Source organism: Mytilus galloprovincialis, chromosome 6, assembly GCF_965363235.1.
Source record: "Mytilus galloprovincialis chromosome 6, xbMytGall1.hap1.1, whole genome shotgun sequence".
NCBI classification, from domain to species: domain Eukaryota; kingdom Metazoa; phylum Mollusca; class Bivalvia; order Mytilida; family Mytilidae; genus Mytilus; species Mytilus galloprovincialis.
The window spans coordinates 69,982,295-70,005,405 of record NC_134843.1 but is presented as its reverse complement, the minus strand read 5'-3'; the positions used below and the strand labels follow the sequence as shown (position 1 = coordinate 70,005,405).

The following is a 23,111-nucleotide window of genomic DNA, read 5'->3' as shown; positions in this document are numbered from 1 at the left end:
ATTTCTGTATATACCTTAAGAGTCGGGAATAATGATTGAGTTTAATGACTGAGATAAAGCTTCGTGTTGCTTAATCTCTCGTTTTTCATAATGAGCTCATTTGAATTTCTATTGTCTCTTTTTTAAACCTCCACTTTGACTAGTGTTTGAATATGAAATTTTCTATTTTTTGGTTTATACATATATATAAGTTGGAAACTGTCAAGTTCATATAAACCCTTTCTTAAGTATGGTAGACACCACTTTAAGAAAGAAAAAAAAAATCAAGTATGCAAAAAAAAAAAAAAAAAAAACAGCTATAATACACTTGTGTATTCGTCATTTTGATTAATACCTTTTGCCTTGCAATTTTATTCTTATTATCTATAATCTATAAAAAAATGGTCTGTCAAATATTTAACTTTTACTTCATAGATACCAGGTCGAAATTGTGTACGCCAGACGTGAGTTACGTCTTCGAAATACTCACTTAAAAAGGCAAAATAAAGCGCGAGATTGAAGAGCACTGAGAACAAATATTTTCTAGAATATTTTTGTCTTATACAGCTATGATATTTTGGTTTAGGGTAGGAAATCCTTAATATTTCGAAATATCTTAAGTGTTACTAACAGTTAACTCCTAATTATGATCATATTAATGATAATTCATGTCAACACAGAACTGATACTACTGTTCAAATTCACAAAGTTGGTCAGCAAAATACTAGCTTAAGCTTGGCTCATTTTTCAATTACCATACATAATACTTTATAAGTCATACATTGTAAGTAATCGCTTTTAGATCTAGTTGATATTAATTTAAATTCAAATTGGTACATTTTTTAGTTTGTTTTGCATGGATTTGCTTTGGATGTCGGCTACATTTCATTTGAATGTAATCTTTATAAATACCTTTCTTAGTTTATTTTTCTAAAAAGGCATTAATAATTCAAGTCAAAGCTACTTTGTCTATTTTGTCAACTCCTTATTTTGTTTGAAACGGAGATGTTTAATCGTCTTTTTAATGTTTTATCTTATGTTTCTTTTACCATGGATACCAAAGCATTCCTTGGGAATCAATTGTAATCTAAGTGTTATGTTGGTATAACGGTATTGCATATTTATATTATATTTTCTTCGATTGGTATGTATTTAAAAAGGTTTAACTGAACTCAAAGACTATTCAAAAGTGGAAATTCCGTGAAAAGTGACGAAATCAAACGCTATCGATCTTCGGAACAATTTGAAAACATCTGGCATAGTCCTGACTTGGTACAGGTGTTTTCCGTGGTATATTTAATAGAACGAATAATAACTGACAACTGAACAAGGAGTGAAGAGTTCAAAACCTCACCTTTCAATTAATTAAGTCATAAATTTACAAAGGCATTTGACTTAAGATGGAATGTTATTTCAAGAAATAATTGGGTTTGTTATTTTTTTTTCTTTTAACATCATCGAAAAGTGACACCGTACGCAGAAAAGTATAGATTAGATTATGAAATATTGATACAGTTATATTGATATGTGTGGGATTTAATTGATAAGAAAGCCAGAAACTCTATCAAATTATCAATTAAAAGTTTGGATTTTGTAAAAGGTGTCTCCTTTCGTGTAAGCAACTAATAAAAGGACAACAATACTTTACAGTTGGTAACTAGAGACCCATGTTATGTTCACAAATGAATGTATATTCTTTTCGTTCAAATGAGGACCCAACTACATTGTAGTTTAGCTTTAACTTTAAAGTGTACTGGGTATAGATGTGAATCTTGAATGATAACTTTGTTTTTTTAATACAAAAAGAAGTATAATTGCTGATGAGACGAATCTCCACACGATACCAAATGTCATAGAAATTAAAAACTATAGGTCACCGTATGGCCGTTAACAATGAACAAAACCGTTTACACTCTTGTATGTTCTAATAATGTTTTTTTGTTTTTATTTTGGTCTTGTCAATTGATTTAAGGATGGTCGCTTGTCTTGTTTTGATGACTGCTAAGTTTGAAATACTCTGGTTTTATCTAATAGGTGTCATTTTAAAATGCCCGCTAACTTGTTCTTTTCTTAGTTGTAAGTTGTAATAAAAATATAGAAAAGACAACATCCCGCCAAAATTAGCTTATACCTGAAAAGCAAGGACACAAACTCTGCATTTTACATATTGGTTTTTAGTTTCGTTATATGAAAATTATGTATATAAACAGTTGTACAATTAATTAATTACATACTTTTGAATGCTTGTTATTTCGAAACAGATTATCGAACATCCTATGTAATTTATGGTTCAATCTTTCCTTACTTTTTTGCTTCATTAATGATACCTGCCGTTTTATAAAATTATATGTTACAGTGCAGGCGATTTGGTGTCACGATATCTCAGTAGCATTGGTTAGAATCATGGCGAGGGAAGAACACAAAATTTGTGACTGTATCTTACATTAATTTGTAGGATCCTTTACTATAAATAGCTTAGCTGATCTGTGAAAAATAACATCTTCATGCATTATATATCATGTACTGTAGTACGACGCTAGATTAAAACTGATGTGGAAAGGTAACACCCGGCCACCGAAAGCTTCATTTATATGAAGCCCAGGTGGTCGTGTGGTCTAGCGCGCCGGTTACAGTGCAGGTGATTTTGTGTCGCGATATCTCCGTAGCATAGGTTCGAATCCCGGCGAGGGAAGAACAAAACATTTGAAAAAGAAAATTTACAGATCTAACATTGTTGGGTTGATGTTTAGACAAGTTGTATTATTATATAAACGTTATAAGAGCTTATGAGTTGATTACATGATTACAATAGACAATTGGATTACATATATTGCCAAATCTTGAAACATTATCAAATTCATAAAGCATAATAAAGATCGGTTAAGTAAAAAATATCTTTCATATCATAAATTTAAATACTCTTAGTTGAAAGAGTTTAGCACGTACGATTTCCATAAATTAACCGTTACCTCATTTGGAATCTCAGTGAATGCAAATTTCATAAAAAGGTCTCATATTCCTATTATATAAAAATGTATTGAGAACAATACAATTATTTTCAAAATAAATTTTCAACTCAAATTATAACTTAGTGTCACTCAAAAATTGCGGTGTTCCAAACTACGTGCATTAAAACAAATACCAAGTTATTATCATTAATGACAGTAATGAATTTTGTCCGGGAGATACATCTACACGTACTTTAGCTTACTAACTTCATATACTGTAAATGGTTTATATCTGATATGAAAATATGGGATACATTTTGTATGCAGAAATGAAATAACAATAAAAAACGGATAATGATATGAAGGAAATCAATTATAAAAAACGAAGGTACCACTGACATGTAGATCAGATATATGTGGCATAAGAGATTGAAATAGAATCTCATAAGTATAACTGAAATGTTAACAGCTGTTAATCATAAACTGATGCTAATCATTTGCTAATTATAAACCGATGATACTCCTATATAACATCAATACTTCAGATGTCTGGAAATCCCTAATAAGAAAAAGTATATCAAAGTAGTATTCATATTACTTTCAATAAAACAATACCAATTTAACTCTAATAGGTTAACTGATAAGATGTTACAAATTCTAAACGTACTAACGACATGTGTTTGCGTTCTTTGAAATTAAAACCAGTACAGTTAGCGATCTCATCAGTAATTTTACCAATTGTGATACTTATACTAATTACCAGGGTTGCGTTCAATATCGTAGCGGCTACATAGGGCTACGTAGATGTATAACTATTGAACGTGTAGCCTAGCTGCTACATAGATATTGATAGTAGCTAGGCTAGGCTAGCTACTAGTTCAAAAGTCATAAATCTACGTAGCCCCATGAAGTCACTACGATATTTAACGCAACACTGTGTGCACATTCGCTTTGGAGGTGATGCATACATAGAAAACACGTTTACACTGAAATGCAGCCGTCTCGCTTTTTATGGAGTATTTACAATTTTCACAGTTTCTGATTGTAACCTTGTTTTGTCTCGTCCTAATCGTTTTACGAGCTTTGAAAATCGAGTAACTACTGTCATCTTAATCTACAGAATTACAAATAAACAATTATATACAACAAAACTGTAGGAAATACATGAAATAGAAAGTGACTAGCGTAAAATACATACGCAATTTGTAGTTTATTGCAATAATTTTGAAGTCAAAACATTGTGTAGTATATTAATAGCATTTTTGTACATCTCCCAATTTCAAATAATATTTAAAACTCTATGCAATTAACCTGGTTTTTCTCTATCCTGTGTTCTGTGAACTGTTTTTCCCTTTTGCCACAATGTTGTCTGTCCTTAGTTTAATTAAGTTGAATTTAATTGTCACAATATAGTTTTTAAACATAATTACGTGATATTGAAATTGACTAGCTGTGCATGTTTTTCTATAGTAGTTTTTAAAACTAAATATTTCAAATCCGAATGTATTGGACATCCTTTTCCTGAACAGAAAATTAAGATTAAAATGACAAATTATAATCATGATAGCATAAAGGACATCAAAGTTTGCCTACTTACATCAAACGTTATTAAACACACGAAAAAGACCCATAGATCAATGTGGAAATAATAAAAAAATCATATTAGTAAACAATTGGCTCATTAACGTGAGATGCCAGAAGACTTCCCGTCTGCTAATTGTTGCCTCTACTGATTGGTTGTAGTATAAAATGTTATGATAGCGATATGAAATTTAATTCATCATTTTAGCATTTGAAAAAACTCTCACTCAGGAGGTCCTCGTAACTTTATCGTTTCATCAGTAATACCGTTCTTGAACAAAATACATTAAAAAAGGCAAAAGGTAAGAAAATGTTATAACATGCTTATAATTATAAACAAATGAGAATCTGTTTAGTGTGCGTTATTTCGGATATTTGTAAGGTGTAAGTGTCGCTGTTTATATGTTTCGAAATGTGTCGTCACTCGTATAATACAATTGATTTCAGTACACTGCGCTCTCTCTTGTTACCAAATTATATGTATAATATAAAGTTACATCTATGGAAAAATAGAATAGGTATTCCAGCAAAAACTTTCTAACTTGTTTCTAAAGTTTGTTATTTACTTTCTTTTTGATCAACTATATGTTGTTTCCTTCTTAATCAATTGGTGTAAAAAAAAAATAGACACATGGATACAATCTTCCCAAACAGAAGAGTTGCTGTCTGAAGTTTGTCAAAAAGAAGAACGTCAATGGTAGAATATTTTAGATAACTAATATTCTAGGTAGATATAAGTATAGGTAAAAACAAACCAGCCAGCTATTTGATACTTTCAAACTTATAGTTATGTGCCTATTGCATTTTCGCCATTATGAAAAACTGGATGTTTTTTCATTCTGTTTGATATGAATGTCCATAAAACAGTTTTGTTTTGCAGACGCTAACAAATACTCCCTTGTCCTAAATTTTAAAAAATACAGTAAAGCGTGTGCTTTAGAAATATTGCTGAACATAGAACTGTAGTCCTCCACGTGGTATAAAATTTTATCTTATTTTTGTACATCCCAAAACTTTGAGGAATATTGAAATATGAAGTAAAACTTTGTTTAATACAAATTGCAACATACAAGGTAACTTGATAAAGTGTATACAAGAATGAATTTCAATAATACGTTGGAAGTTGAAATCGTAACAAAAATAACCAGGAAATGTAAAAAAAAAGCGGATTAAGACTACAAAAGACTGGGCAACCCCCCTCCCCCCTCGTAAAAAAAAAAACTGAACTCTACAAGTATGGAAAGGAAATCGATTACATTTTTACAAGTGTTATCATTCATGTTTTTCATGAAAAGTTATAATTAGATGGAAAGTCGTATTCGGGATGTGAGGAGATACAAATTTTTGTTCATTTCACATTGCAAAGTACAGATTGATTGCAATAATTATGAACTTGACTTACAATAGACTAATTGAACCCATGATCATTACTTTCAAAGTTTAAGAAACACATATGTTTTCTTTGAGTAGAATTCGCCAATAAAGTTTGCATGCCATCAATTCAGGCTGATATCAAGCTTAAATTAAACAGAAGAAATGGAACATAAAAAGGTTGTCATAAGCTTTAAGACTTTTATGTAGGTACATGATTTACGATGCTTCTGCTTTATGTGTTACAAACTTCTAATATGGATTTTCGGAAAAAATATTTTTTTTTATTATAATAAAGACAAATTTTCACCAAACAGTAGATTGCGGTAGGTGTAAAAACATTTTGATCTTTATTGTGCCTTAGCAAAGTTCCGCCGATGAAAAATCAACAGAAAGGTATGTAATTTTGCTAGTTTGCATCTCTGCGCCAGTGCGGTTTTTGTTGAAAAAATCTTTAAAAGGGCAATAGTTTCAAGGGAAAAGACAAGTTGAGTACACCTTTTATGTTCAGGCGTGTTTCAGTTGACTATTTTGTCTATTATGTTGCATTTCTGTAAATGTAGACAATGCAATTTCCCACAGGAAGTCCATTTGCTGTTTAAACTGTCCCCTTTATAGTATAAGTTTCTTAGAAAGTTATATACTAGTATGAAAAGTTGATATGCACTACTATTTTATTCAAAAGTCAAAACATAGGAATGTTGTTTTTACCTGTATAAGAATAGTTTTTTTTTTGGATCGGTTTAGTCAATCAAATAATTTACCTTTGGGTCACCTACAATGTGGACATTCTTTTCCTGTTTATGACTGAGAACGCATAATCCTTCTCTGATTAATGGGTTTAAAAGTAAAATCACAAAAATACTGAACTCCGAGGAAAATTCAAAAAGGAAAATCCCTAATCAAATGGTAAAATCAAAAGCTCAAACACATCATTTGATTCATACAAAATGCAAATTAGAAACACAATTCGTTGTTTCCGGAGGAACGAATCACATATTGTAAAGAAAAACCAATGCACATAAAATGTAACCTGAAAAGTGGATACAATACCAAGATCGAATTTCAAAAATAAGTTGAAATACAAAAATAAAAATACAAGTACAAATAAAAAAAGTCTACAAACAAAGTAAAATCACAAACTCCGAGGAAAATTCAATCGGAAAGTCCCTAATCATAGGGCAAAATCAAATGACAGAACACATCAAACGAATTGACAACAACTGTCACACTCCAGACTTGGTACAGACATTTTCAAATGCAGAAAATGGTGCATTGAACCTTGTTTTATAGCGCTAAACCTCTCACTTATACGACAGTCTTTTCAAATTCCGTTATATTTACAACGATGCGTGAACAAAATAGACATACAACATACAATAGTCAAAATATGGATACAACAGTCATCACTGTGATACAATCTCAAAACAAACAGTAATTTACAAAAAAGCACAAAAGCATCTATCAAATTAAAAAACATATTCATTGCTTCGCGTGTCTGACGTCATAAAATTTTAACGTCACATAGGAAATATTTTTTTGTGGTTCAATGTTATTTATTCAAAAGTATTTTATAATTTCACATGGGGAATGTTGGAATACAGGGTTAATAAATCAAAAGTTATGTTAGAATTTATTTCAGAAATAGACCGAGATTTAAAATTGTCCAGAAGTTCTTTAGAATATTTAAGAATCCACATTTGGTTTACTTCACAACGCGAGTAAACTGGTTTTGTCATTTGTCGTTCAAATTTAAAATAGAACAATATCATAATGACATATCATAGAACAATAACATAATGACGGAATCTTTTAAAGAACATAGTCACGTTATAAGAACCAAAGAAACAAAAATAGTCGCATATACAAAACACACCAGCTAAAATGAAAGATAATACAAACACATTGACGGGTTGTGCAAGTACCGAACCACGTCAAATGGATATCACAGAAAACAGACCAAACAGTAAAAGTAATATTAATAATTGAACAAAGACAAATGAAAGAACAATATAACACGTTGTTAAGATGATTATCAACGGAAGTACGCTGAATCTATACATCAAGACCATCATATATTATTTGTGATGTCGATACAGAATATTTATCAACAAGGTCTTGGTACCTTCCGAAGAACTTTTTTTAGAAAAAGGACGAGACGTTCTTTGAAATACCCCTGGTTCATCAACTTTCTGCTCAGACACAACAACAGCGTATACAAGTATATATAAAAAAAGTCTTAGCAACACGAACACGGCACAAAGGACTAAACTCTGGCACTATGGAAGGGAAATCGGTTACTGTTTTACTTGTGGTATTATGATTGATGTTCATTTAAAGTTATTATTTGGTTATAGCTCGAATTAGGGGAACTGAGGATGGGTTTTTTTTTGGTGAATTTTAATGAAAGTATATTTGTCAGGTTTGGTAGGCATAGTATTAATTTACAGTCGGCATTTATAGGGGAACTTACTTATGTTTATCCTCTTGCCGACTAAATTATAGCTAACACATTCGCATTAGTTTAAGTAGTTTAAGAATTATTTATGATATTTTGCTCAGCAACAATTTCCAAAGAATGCAACGGCAAATATTAATAGTATGGTGAAGGTATGATTCTAGTCCAAGGTGAAGTGATATCAACTTACAAGAATTATTTATCACTTCCTATTGACGCATGAGAAGGGACAGTCATCGAAAAAAACATATTTCTTCTACAGTTCACGTCATGTCCATGGATGGTTTGTTATCTTCTGTTCATAAACCTTCGGGAGTTGTTTATGTTCACACTAGATTGTTTTCCATTCTATCATCAACGCTCAGTTCATAATTTCTTGGGACTAACAACACTATGAATATTGATACTAATTATGGTGTCATACCAACAAAAATGGTACGTCACAATCGGTTGCATACGAAAATTAGTTGTAAATAAATATTCCCTTCAATTTGACAGTTGTAGGTAATTAATCCTCCATTTTATTGCAGTAAAACAATTATGGGTCATAAACATATATCTTGGGTATTTCCTAGCACCATTTTTTCTATTTGGGGTTTCTGTTGAATATTTTGGAACTTAAGGTTACATGGTTACAAAAGCTGGTACACAGGTTAAAAAAGGGGTAAATTTGATTGGTTGACTTCCAGTGATGGTTTTTTTTTTCTTATAATCAATGAAATTTTATGTTAATTTTATTTGTAGTACTGGACAGGATAAAACTTCACTCAATCCAAGATTTTCTTTACTTGAAACAAAGATGAAATCTGCACAATTTTTTGAAAAGTGCAAATTTAACAAAGACTTATAAGGGAAATTATTGGTGGTACGATGTATCACACCTAATATGGGAAGCTGTACATGCACCTTTGACCTTGTGAGTACTCTAAGGTGTTAAAATTGAATTGATTGCTATTTTAGTGAAATATTACAAAAAAAATAATAATCTCAGTGGATTGAGTCTTTAAAACACAAATTGTGAGAACATTTCCTTTAAATAGGACTCTACCATTGATATTAGTTGACAAAACTAGCCATACGTAGTGCCTTTGGGAGCTTGTTCTCACTATTTCTTATATTCTGCTATAATCGAATTTATTTCCTAAGAAATAGTTTAATAAATATATAATTACATGAATAAGTAAATGAAATTATTTCTAAAGCAGTAGCAACAAATTATTCAATACAAGGGAAGATTTTGATCTCCTTCTCCGGAACGCGTCGTAAATTTAAGTTTTACCTAAAGACATATTGAAACCTCTTTGCTTTGGAGACAGTAAACTTTTATATGGATGGTTCATTAAGCTTGAATATTTCAATTACTCATTTATTATAAAATTGAAAATGAAAACGGGGAATGTGTCAAAGAGATGACAACCGACCAAAGAGCAGACAACAGCCGAAGGCCACAAATGGGTCTTTAATGCAGCGAGAAACTCCAGGTCCAAAGGTGTCCTTCAGCTGGCTCCTACACAAATATGTTTACTAGTTCAGTGATAATTGGACGACATACTAAACTCCAAATTATACACAAGAAACTAAAATTAAAAAGTGACACAAGACAAACAAAGACCAGAGGCTCCTGACGTGGGACAGGCGCAAAAATGCGGCATTTCTATCATAAATGAGTGAAAGTTACCCATAAATTTTATATATTGGCCTGATAAGATGAAATTTTGAGGAAATGAGAGATATAAATAGACCAAAAGAGACGTCGACCTTATAAAGAAGAAAAAGGGGTCAATTAGTGGTATTTATCATCCTGAAATCATCTTTTGGATCATACTCAACTGTTTGTAGATAGATGGGATAAGTATTTGATCATTTATTGGTCACTATCATGATCTGGCTTGGTTTATATATCTTTTGAAGAAATTTTGCTCGAATCGCTTTAGATGTCGTCTTACATTACACTAGACTTTTCTCAAACTAATGAACTGATACTGACAAAACTTGAAAGGAATGCTTGAAATCAACAGTATAACAAAGGAAAAAATAACATTCAGTTTATTCATCAAACATATCTTCTTTAGGTGTAATACCACCAAATCATGTAACATCGCATCATGTAGAATATTTGTCACGTTTGGTAGTCATATATCAATAGGCAGTCGGCATTTCTAGTGGAGCTAACCTTTGTTTATCCTCTTGCCATCTTAGTTATAGATAAAACATTGGAATTATTTTTATTATAAGTATGATATAAAATTCCCTAAATTCTAGTATTTATGACATTTTGACCAGCAACTATTTTTCAAGGACACAAAGACAAATATAATGGTAAGGGTATGATTCCAGTTCAATGTGAAGTAATATTTACTATTAAGAATTATTTATCCCTTCCTTTTGACGCATGAGAAGTGAAGGTCATAAAAAAAAATCCTTCTGCAGTTCACGGCGTGTCTATGCATGGATGATTTGTTATCTTCTGCTTTTAAACCTCTGCGAATTTTATGCATTGACACTAGATTGTTTTTCAAACCATAAACTTACTATTTATTTAGACTATCAACACTTTAATTATTGACACAAATTTAGCAAAGTACAGATTTGTTGCAATAGTGATAATGAAAGTAAGATTTCTGAATAGCAACATTCCAGCAGCACCTGCATACGGGGCATATATCTCCCAATTGATATGTATTTCGTGTATATTCATATTATGTGGTTCTTCACAAATTCACAAGATATACTAAGTCCGAATAAGTATGACGTCTTGAAAGGCTATTTTGTTTTTAAGTTGATTCCTTTGTTGTGGAAAGGCGTTACAGCAGAAGTTAAAATAAAAATGCACTAAGAAGGCGTCAAAACAAAAAATAAAAGTCTTTCAAGACGTCATAATTATCTAGACTAAGATCTACTAAAACATCTTTAAACACAATCTTTACATTTTGTTTAGAAATGATGTCAAAACTTTTGATTTATCTTCGATTTACATTAGTTTTCTACATGCATAGAATACATTAATAGTATCGTCTTCTTAAACAGAGCTTTATATACAAAAATGGGAAACATAGATATACGCACCTTGTTTTATGCCATGCAGCATCTTATTTTGTACAGAACCACACCGATTCCCGCAATAAATACACGAAAGATGATATTCTCAATATGCTGGAATGATATGTCAGTGTACAATGCACTTAGATTCTTCTTGTAACCTTGATTTTTTTCTTCTTAATCGACTTACAAGATTTAAACATCGTGTCTTGTCATATTTTGATCTCTATTCTAAAAGACGGCATTTGCAAACGATGCAGCAGGGTTCCTACTTTGTCGCAGATTCCGCAATGTTGATTCTGGCATGCGGGTGGTGCAAGTAAAATTGTGTAAATCTTAAAAGATTTCGTGTTGTCAGTGTTTATCAAGCGTAAAATATTGATCAATATAAAAATAACACAACGATTCGTATTAACTTATTTGTGCATTACTTGTGTTCCTTTTTAGTGTTTAGTTCTGATTACTCGTCTAAGTACTTAATCTTGTGTAAGTATAATGAATTTTATCTCGGACATATTAAGTAGCTGGGAAGAATGAATTAGACACTTTAACTGTTCTTGGATCGTCTACGCTCTGATTATTGATCAAAGGAAATGAAACAGATAATAATCGAAAGTTGTACTCGAAAAGGCTGTTAAATATTTAAGTTTCAGTTCGTTACAAAACACTGAAACTGTTTTGTATGATATTTAGTTAAAAAGATAGGATATAAATGTAGGTTATCCATAACGAAACATTCAAGAAATGTAAGCTTGGTCGTACGAAAATTTAAACCAGTAGTGAACGAAGTGTTATAGCCATGAGACAATACGGCTTTTTGTCGTATTAGACCTGTCCGAAAAGCAATATTAACTCTTGGTTTATATCGGCAGGGAAGCGACATCAGTATTGCACATGTTGATTTATCCGTATAAGGGTTGATACGCTCAAATCATTTAATTCATTTCTTATTAAACAAAGAAAATCTACTAACGGCTAATAGCATAACAGATAAAAGTAAATGTTCAATATGTAGTATGTATTATAATTTTGTTAATTCATTCACATGTTTTAGAAGAAGAAAAAATAGAACAGTAATTTTATTTTTTTTCAAAAAATCAATCATGTTTTGAGGTTTAAAAGTTTGTCAATCTCAACTTTATATGATTTAGTAAATCTAATAATTGTTAAAGACTTGATATGAAAGGCACATTCTTCGAATTCATATTCAGTTTTAGTCATGATTTTGTAAACGATCAATATAAAATGATTTTTTAAGCGATGAACGCATGGTGATTGCTAAACGCATACTATACAAGAACAGGAGAGATAGTGCCTAAATCAACGTAAAATCTTATTTTTTGCGACGCCAAATTGAACAATATCAAAAAAAGATTTGTTTTTTAATTGATTTAATCATAAGCTCGCAACGAGTTCGCCGAACCCTTATTTAAAAAATTAATATGGGATTGGAGATTAGTTTTACGCAAAAACATCACCGATGGAATTAGACAAAAGAAACAACGGGAAACGCCGCGTTTTTTTCTTAAATCATAAGTATTTACTCAAAATGAATTATCTCATATATATTCAAAATCGTTTTACAAATATTCGCTTTGTTTATCTATTAAAAGGTTTAGCGCTATGAAACCAGGTTTATCCACCATTTTCTACATTTGAAAATGCCTGTACCAAGTCAGGAATATGACAGTTCTTGTCCATTCGTTTTTTATGTGTTTTGTCATTTGATTTTGCCATGTGATTATGGACTTTCCGATTGGATTTTCCTATGAGTTCAGTATTTTTGTGGTTTTACTTTTTAAAAGAAAAAATCCGTAAAACTGTTCTAATCGTAGAACTTAACAAAGATTTGGTCAGTTCTAGGTAGACTTAATCAGTTTTAGGTAATAACTGTTCTAGCTAGAACTGTCTAAAAGGTGTCAGGATGACAGTTCTACACACTGTCATAGAAAAGTTCTCCTGACAGATTCTGACAGATTTGATGAGAGGTTAAAAGTGATCTTAACTGTAGGTTGTATGCAAATGTTCGTAATAAATCACCTTTTGTATGCCCTTGATATCGCATTAAAATTTTCATATAAATAAACTAATGCAACATTTATGTGAGTCGCATTGATTAGGCAAGCGTATGTGTTCTTTGTTCAAGATATTTATTAACAGATACACGAGTAAATTATTCATTTAGGATTAAAATGAGGATTTTGAAGCAGACAGACTATGCAACTGGGACTTCAATCAGGTGCTTCATTTTGTTCTGACGATTCATAAGTCTGCATGTGAATGTTTTATTTCTGGTAAAGTTATAGATTGTTTTATTCCATAGACAAAGAAGTATTTGTCACAACGTCTACACAGTATCATTTTACTTTTTTTGCTACACCTTTTATTTTCTGCATTTGATGGAATTAATTTTATTTCCATGAAATATTTATTCGTAATTTATTATCTTGAACATTAAATAACACTCTCGTATTTTTGTGGGATGGTGTCATTACGTTCATTCCTTCCCTACACGATTATCGCCATATTACATAATAAAAAAAGTGTTAGAATTCGTTACAATATTGCTCATATATTATCATGTCTAATTGTATTTAGGGCAATGGATATATTTCATAAAGAATAATTAAATATGACGTAAAAGAGAATTGGGAGAGACTCTATTGAGTCAGCATTTCGGATTAATAGAAAAGCTGGATGATAGTAATGATGGGTGGCTGCTTAGCGTTCAGCGGCAAATGAATATGTATATCAAGGACTAGAAAATGTTATATAAAGATCTGCCCTGTTTGTACTATACATGTAGACTGACACCCTGAGCCAGATTATTAACGCGTCAATTCACATCTGACTCCGATCCATATATATTTACTAACAAACCATTAACAGTGCTTATTGCAACCAAAAAGGCATTAGTACAGGGTTATTATGATATTAAGATAAGTAATTATTTTTTTTTTAAACAATTTAAAATATTTATTAACTAATAAGCACTTTTGCATACCGATACAGTTTTTTGCACTAGATGCGCAATAGTACACAAAATGGCGCTTAAATGAAGTACGGGGATAGAATATTTATTTATCAAATTGAATAGAATTGTAAAAGAGCTGATATAATCGGAAAAAATCAAAACACAGAAACACACACGAAAAGACTAAAATCATTCAGAGTTCAATTTTAAACTATCATCTAAATACTGTTTAAATCTTATTAAAATGTTTCTTCTAGAATTGGATTTTGCATGCATGCAGGGTTTTAAAAAAATATGTATAAAAGAATAGAGACGTCAATCTATTTAATTGTTTACAAAACATCCTGAAGGTTGAGTCTGCTATAGAATCTAAAAATAATATTTTTAATATCATTTCCTGATTATGACATATGCAGAGAGAGGTTGGTCCCACCAAATATAAATAATAGTTTGAATAATCCTTAAGCATAAAAAATCTTCTCATATATCCTATAAACTTTCTGATATTGTGCTTTCAAACACAAATACGTAGGATTGTCATAAAAATCCATGTGCCTTTATGGCATTTAAATAATTATTTAGATATGTCCTTGAAAAGTAATTGAGTTGTACTAGGAGTTTGGAATTGTTTTTCTGTTCTTCACTTTGATATAAAAACCTATATGCAAACCATACATTGCATGGCGTACTTACGTTAGGTGTATCTATAAGATGCGATAAACGCAATTGACACTGATGTACACGTGAAGAGATATATTTCCTAATTGAAAACACGTTTCTTGTAAAATTATTTCTAAGAATGATGATGAGTTAGAGCTTTTGATTTTGTCATTTGATTAGGGACCTTCTGAATTTTCCTTTGAGTTCAGTATTTTTGTGATTTTACTTTTTTCTTATGATGTATGATGTCAAAAAGAGTCATCATGGTTTTTGTGATAGTTTACTACAATATTATATACAAAACTTAATTAAAAGGTTTACATAGTTAATACCATAAACAGGAAACAACAAATATCACACATTTAAAATGTCAAATATGGTATGATGTGTCATCATTTTTGGATATATCCGTTTCCGCCAATATGCATCCTTTTGAGGCATAATATCTAATTTTAATATCAATTAGTAAGAATAGATAATGGGCTCTTTCAGACGTTACTATCAAATATCAAATTGTTCTTGTATATCTCATATAGTAATGTTACTCCAATGTACTTTATGGATATGAAATTTAAGACAGATTAGTTTGCAAACGTAATTCCAAAAGATGTGTTAAAGTGTCTGCTTAAATTCCGTTTCAAGGCTCAATGTGTTTGTTATTTGTGTAGAATAATGAACACTCTATGGAATAAGATTGCATAGAAGATAAAAAGATACTTGTTTGTAAGATGCAAACTACATCCTTCTATAGATTTCAAAGACTCTTATTTAATATGTAGATTTTTTATGTTTGATCTTTTAACTGTTAAATTTGTCATTTCATTGACTATGATGTGTATAAGTATGTTCTTCAATTGATAAGAATGTCTAAAATAAATAAAGCTGCCTTTATTTTTGTGATAAATTCTTAAAAATAATCTCTCTTACTTTACCGGTTAAAACAAGACTGACAACTACAGCAAGATCATTACTTCTCCCTATTCTGTTTCATTAGTTATGCTAATGTTAGTTATTGTATATTCGTTTATAGATAAAAGAAGATGTAGTATGAGTGTCATGAAACTGTTCATTCAAGCCACAATTACAATAATTTACTTACTTAACAAAAATAATTTATCGTCGTCATCTTTGACACAGATATTCCATAAACATGATAAAGGTGAACCAAATGAAAGTGCGTCCGTATACATATAGAAGGAATGACCTTTATTACTCCCTAATCCCTATCTCTTAAACATTTTTGATACATGAATTCTTAAACTTTTATAAAAACAAACTCGACATCGTCATGTTTTCATTATCCCGAGTTTTCCTAAAGTATACGACTTTTGTGGTGCGTTAACATATATTGCAAAAGTGTTAACTTTTTTACTATTAATATAACCTTATCTATTTAGGTCAAGTGATCACTAAAGGTGTCCCATTAGGACCGTGTTTTTTGTTTGTTTGTTCAAAGCGATGTATTATAGATAGCATGACCTTTAGTTGTTATTGTATGTGTGATTTGATCTCTTGTTGTGAGTTATCTTATTGGCAATCATACCACATCGTCTTTTTTGTACGGATTAGTGTCAAGTTGTTCTAAACATGTTTTCTATTACTCAATATTGATTTGAATTTAACTACGTGTATATAGTTTAATAAGTATGGTTACATCTACAAAAACAAAGCACAGAAAGGAAATGTTTGTTCGTTCCTTTAGACAAATATAAAAACTGCCAAAAATACTGTAAAAAATAAAAAAAAAAAAAAAAACACAGGTGAGGTTAAAATCAATTACGGTCATCAACTTACACCCGGTGGTAGTGTTGGTATACGTACAATGCTCATGTTACCCGGTATATCATCTTAGATATAACTAGGGCTGTCAAATAGTAATCGAGTACCGCTCGGTAGTACCGTGTATCGAATAACATATAACAGATTTGTGAAACCTAGACTGTCCAGAATTTTTTGACACGATATTATTTTTAAGAAATAGCAAATGTATTTCAAAGTCAGTTAATTGTTGCACGCATTTGGTAATCATGAAATTTGTTTTTTTTTTTCGATTACCAACTACTGTTTTTTAGTGAAAACGGTAGTATTAAATTTTCCCAGCATTAGGTTGGTCTTTTGTGTACCCAAGGCAGGTGAGGGAAGTCAAATTAGGACCGCTGTGATTGGATGTAAGGGTACAATATATTTTTTTATTTATCTATGAATAACTGCAGTGTGTATATGTACAATATAAATTGTGAAACCTATTAAAATATTTTCTAGAGAATTGTTCGAAAAGACGTCCAAAATTTCATAAATTTAGTGCAAAATGACGGTGGGCATGGATAACATAAACACGCTCCGTTGGAAGTCGGTAATGATACTATTTGGCTTTAAGTTTTAAGACAGAATAATAAAGTACTAACACAAGATATTACTATTTTATCCAGGTTTTTATCTTAAAAAGTGGTAAATTTAGAAAATGATAATATTGTCGCCTATGGCAGAATAAATAGTACCATTTTCCTTTTACTGAAGACAGCAAGGGAAATCAAGGTCAATCAGACTTCAATTCTTTTATACTATTTTGAAGCTTTTGATAAGTACATTTGATTTTTATCACAAAGAATAGAAATTTTTCACTGATAACAATACTGTGTTGAGAGCAGTGCTGAGTCATCTTCATAAGTCAAATGGATTGAAAATGATTTTAAACCTTATTCTAGATGTCAATATTAACTATATTGTATAAAATGCAGCATATTATAGTTCTTTTGTATTTTAATTCACCTTTCGCAATGATTTTTTTCAATTAGAAACACTTGAATTCAAGTCGCAACAAATATTTTTTACTAAAATGTTTGCCTGTTTTGCTGCGTAATTCCCTAAATGTATCACTTTGGTATTTCTGTAAACATAATCTATTAAAATGGGAAATTGTCTGCTTTAGTTTGTACTGTTTATGGAATTAGGCAATATTTGGTCACACTAGAAGTATTTTCAGTGTCATCTAAAAAAAAAGAGGTCCACTTGAGGATAAATTTACATAGAATTTATTCTTTCCTGTCTTATTACTGTTTTATCCAGTTTTTTATCTTAAAAAATGGTAAATTGAGAAAATGTTAGTATTGTCGCCTATGGCAGAATAAATAGTACCGTTTTCCTTTTAGACTATATATTGCAGCAATCAGAGGTAAAACATAAAAAACTGTATATAAGTAATGCATATAGATTTCATTCAAATCTAAAGGCAAAGAGAGATAACTCAATTCACCTGACTGATATTATCCATAACAAGTAATCATAACTGCAAACACAATCTTTAAAATCGTTAACGATGAAGTACATGACTAACTTTAATATATGAAGACATCTTTTATAAATTTAGTTTTTAGGATTATTTTGCTATTTGTAAACTAACTGTTATTTCAAACCTTTTAATAGCCTGATACATGTATTTGTTACAACAAACACATTCTTCTATTGTATATAGTTTGACAATTCTAGAAAAACACATACACTTATAAATATTTCTCTATGCATCTATTATTTCCAAATATCTTAACATAGATTATTTGTATGTCGGCAAACTCTACAGTTTATACAGTTGAGTTTTCAGTTATTTGGTGTTTTAATATAACTTTAAAGCATCGCACTTATGGTATTTCGTGGCGGCCAGTTTTTGTTGGTGAAGGAAGCCGAAGTGCCCGGGGACCACCTGCCTTCGATCGAAAACTGACAATCCTAGTCAATCAAAATCGAGTTGAGTGCACCAGCACGAGCAGGGTTCGAACTCACAACCTCAGTGTTAACTGGTTAGTGATTACAGCAGTAACCACTTAGTCACTGGTGAGTCTTGTGTGGACAAGGCGCGTTTTTGGCGTATTAAATTTTAAACCTGATGCTTTTTGTTATTCATTAATCATGTGTTTCTTTGTCTAATACGTTCTCCTATTTATTGTTATTGTAGTCCTGTAATATTATGTTGTCATTTCAATGTTATATTTAACATTGCCATTAAAGTGCGAGGTTTGGCATGCCACAAAACCAGGTTCAACCCACCATTTTTTTCCTTTAAAAATGTCCTGTACCAAGTCAGGAATATGGCCATTGTTATATTATAGTTCGTTTCTGTGTGTTTTACATTTTAACGTTGCGTCGTTTGTTTTCTCTTAATTTTGAGTGTAAATTGACATTGCGATAAGACGTGTCACGGTACTTGTCTATCCCTAATTCATGTATTTGATTTTGATGTTATATTTGTTATTCTCGTGGGATTTTGTCTAATGCTTGGTCCGTTTCTATGTGTGTTACATTGTAGTGTTGTGTCGTTGTTCTCCTCTTATATTTATGCGTTTCTCTCAGTTTTAGTTTGTTACCCCGATTTTGTTTTTTGTCCATTGATTTATGAGTTTGAACAGCGGTATACTACTGTTGCCTTTATTTATAGACCACTCGGCTTAAATGTAAGCAATTATGGTAACCCGTACGGCCTTCAACAATAAACAAGACAGAAACCGCATTGTAAAAAGATCCCGAATGACAATATGTAAAACAAATCAAACTAGATAACAAAATATAACTGTTACTAAATTTCATTGAGTAGGTTTGCTTAACGTCCAGTGACAAATATATAATATATAAATGCGTATTTAGGACGAGAAATAAAATAAGTCAGTTTTGCAAAGTGTGTTGTTAGGGCTGAAGGACGCAGAAAAGTAGGGTATCTTGGAAAGAGACAAAACTGCCTTTCAAGAGGCCGACTTCAGACCCCTAACAAATTGTTGCCACAATTATTTTGTTAACGAACATATAATTATGCTCATACCTAAAGCATGTGTATTCAATTTTGTATTGTCAAAAGCAGCCCACATTTATTGAACTAAAGAATCCTATTTCCGAAATAATAACACTATTTTGAAGGCAAAAAATAGCAAAAAGGGGTTTTAACAGGATCTACTCCTTTAATATATTCCTGATCATAACCGTAGTATAATCATATTCTTTCACATATATCCTTAGATAAAAATGCATTTACTAATATCTATAAAAAGAAAGAATACGAATATTTTTCTATACAACACAGATTTCGTTTTTAAACATTTGAAATTCATCTACAATGTATGAAACAGCAACCCAACCATTACTTATCATGACATATACTTTCCCAGCGTCTTTCTTGCCTAGCTGAGTCATGATTCCTTGTTGATTTGGTTATTTTCATTGACGCTTATTTTTTGTTTCTAGTTGGACAAAACATCAAATTAGTGTAACTTCAATAATTTTGGAATTATTAGGAAACTAAGGTTTCAACTCTCTCAGTCAAAGTTGACTTTAGATGAATTTGGCTATTTAGTTTAGGTATTTTTGACATACAGCTCTTCAACGGTTTCGGTACTTATACATCCTCGGATTTCAAATGTTTGGCTTTGAGCGTTCCTGATGAAGGTAAATCCAGAAAAGCACTCCAGGCGCATTAAATTATTAAACGTGTTGTTTTCAATTTTTCACATCACAGGGCTGATACCTCTGCTGGTGGACTATTCGTGCCCGAGGGTATCATCAGCTTAGTAGTCACTGACCTGATTTAATTAACCTTTCTAAAATTACCGTTTATAATTTGTGGAATTATTTAGAAACTAAGGTTTCAACTCCCTCAGTCAAAGTTGACTTTAGATGAATTGGCTATTAATTTTAGGTATTTTTGACATACAGCTCTTCAACTGTTTCTGTACTTATACATCCTCGGATTTCAAATGTTTGACTTTGAGCGTTCCTGAAGAAGATAGATCCAGAAAAGCGCTTCGGACGCATTAAATTGTTATACGTGTTGTTTTCATTTTTTTACTTTTTCAAGCCCAACACACAAAGTCAAGGTTGATTGTAAACAGCTGGTTGTATTACATTTAATACTATCTATTTTTAAAACGGGTTTGTAGAAATATATAAAAACAAAAAAATATAATATCAAATATGAATCAGTATTTATTTCTCTTTTATTTTACACAACTGGTTGCAATAGCTACTTTCCACTGACAGCTCTCTTTAACAATCTTGAGTATGGAAGACAATTAAAACCCTACAATATAAAATAAAGTTTAATTATTGAAAAAAAAAGAAAAAAATCATCAAATTTTTTTACAGAAAAAGATACCCGAGATGGTTTCGATATGTATTCTCATATTTGCAACTTTCAATTTGCTACTGTAAGTAAGCTACCATTTGATTTGTATGGGGGAATATGGAGGGGTGGGGGAGGGTGGGGTAGTGAGAGGATGAAATTAAAAAAGAGAAAAACTGACAGGTGTTTTGAGTTAAAAAAAATCAGGATGAGCAACTCGGCAAAAACAAAAATGGCCGTATGACAAATGACAATTAAAAACATTCAGGATGAAATAATAAAAAAATGCAGCACCGAATAGAGTGAAAAAAATAAAAATGCACGACAGAGATTACAACTAAAAAAATGCAGGATATAGTCTTTCAACCTAGCCCGATACAAATCAATTGTAGCTCCCTATGCACGATATTTTAATAAAAATTAACCCATCGATATTTTGTTTTTGGATACGTTAACACAACAATTTACAACGAGCGATTTATCTTTGAACAGTTAACGCAACTACAAGTACCTTTTGAAATAAGTATTAAGGTTTGCTGCTATATTCAGTTACCTTTTTGTACAATGTTCTTTAGATAAAATAAATTATATTGAGTCAAATATGATGCACAGACAATTCTAGATCAAATACCTGAGGACTCTCACAAATATAACCAAGTATATTGCTACACTCATGCTCATTCCATTTATAGTTATGTGTTTGCCCGAAATGAGCACAGTCCTCCTTGCCTTGATGATTATCAGGTTGACCCGAGTCCCAACTGGTAAATTGTACTTTAGACAGATCATTCACCCATCTCCAATCACCCTCTTTAAAATATGTTGCCCCAATCAAGTAGTCCTGCTGATTCACTTCTGTAAAATACATTCAACTTCAATCCATTGATAAATACATTGGGAGATTACAAAGACAACAATTGAATTCATTTGTTGTAATAGATTAAATTTCATTTAAGACGTGGTAGTGGACATGAGAAAAACCGTGTTTACTTTGTGAGATAGCTCTTACACAGAAAAGTGTTCGGTTAAGCGGTCGTTTATAAACTGATCGATATCATATACCAAAAATCACTGCAGAAGAAAAACATAGGTGGAAGAAAACAAAAAAATGATAATATGCAGAACAAAAGCAAAAAGGACTTTTCACTTTTTCTAATAAATGTTGTTTATTGTTTAAAGTCAATTGAGAACTTATATTTATTAATCATTACTTTTACTTCCTGGTGAGAGAAGTACTTGAGGAGGAACACAATTATAACTTCGTAATTGATCAATATGTTAAACTCGGTATTCCTCAAACAGAAAAAGAAAATAAGATGAAAAACTTACTTTTACTAGTAATCATGGAAACAATCCAGGAATTTTCTGTAGAATCAGTGACTTGTGTTAGATACCCTCCTAGATTTCGACACTGTACCTACAAACACAAATAATTGTGTTGAAAACAAATTCTAAAAGTAAACAGTAAATCTTATGTTATGCTTCAAAACATTATACACATTTTGATTCAATTTCAAAGGACTATATGCATGTTAGTCCGTCGATTTACCAGTGCAGTCGTAAAAACCAATATCTCTATGTTAGAAATTACATTTATGTTTATGTTGTATGCTTTAAAACAAACATGATTACCGCACATCACCGGCAATGGAAATACAGATTTTGTTTGCCATAAAACTCATTTTAAAGGAGACAAGTAAATATAATTGATCAACTGATTGTAGGTATCTAGCGTTTCCTTCAATACTGTTGCATATATCGTGGTAGTCAGTTTTCCTTTGGAAGAGTAAGTGCCCGGATTTAGCCTTCGACAGGACAACTGACTATTGTAGTCAACTAAGATTGATGTCAATCATTATTTTCAGTTTTGCAAAGTGTGTTGTTAGGGCTGAAGGACGCAGAAAAGTAGGGTATCTTGGATAGAGACAAAACTGCCTTTCAAGAGGCCGACTTCAGACCCCTAACAAATTGTTGCCACAATTATTTTGTTAACGAACATAT

The 23,111-nt window shown here is 31.3% G+C and overlaps 1 protein-coding gene across 1 annotated transcript; it reads right to left on the bottom strand.

The window, feature by feature from the left end:
- Positions 1-20,956: 20,956 nt before the first annotated feature.
- On the bottom strand, positions 20,957-22,868 carry LOC143078294 (perlucin-like protein). The gene is made up of 4 exons (XM_076253195.1): positions 22,702-22,868; positions 22,440-22,527; positions 21,742-21,965; positions 20,957-21,068 (listed from the first exon to the last, which is right to left on the bottom strand). The coding sequence occupies exons 1-4, from the start codon at positions 22,747-22,749 to the stop codon at positions 21,012-21,014; spliced, it is 417 nt and encodes a 138-aa protein (XP_076109310.1). The 5' UTR covers positions 22,750-22,868; the 3' UTR covers positions 20,957-21,011.
- Positions 22,869-23,111: the final 243 nt, after the last annotated feature.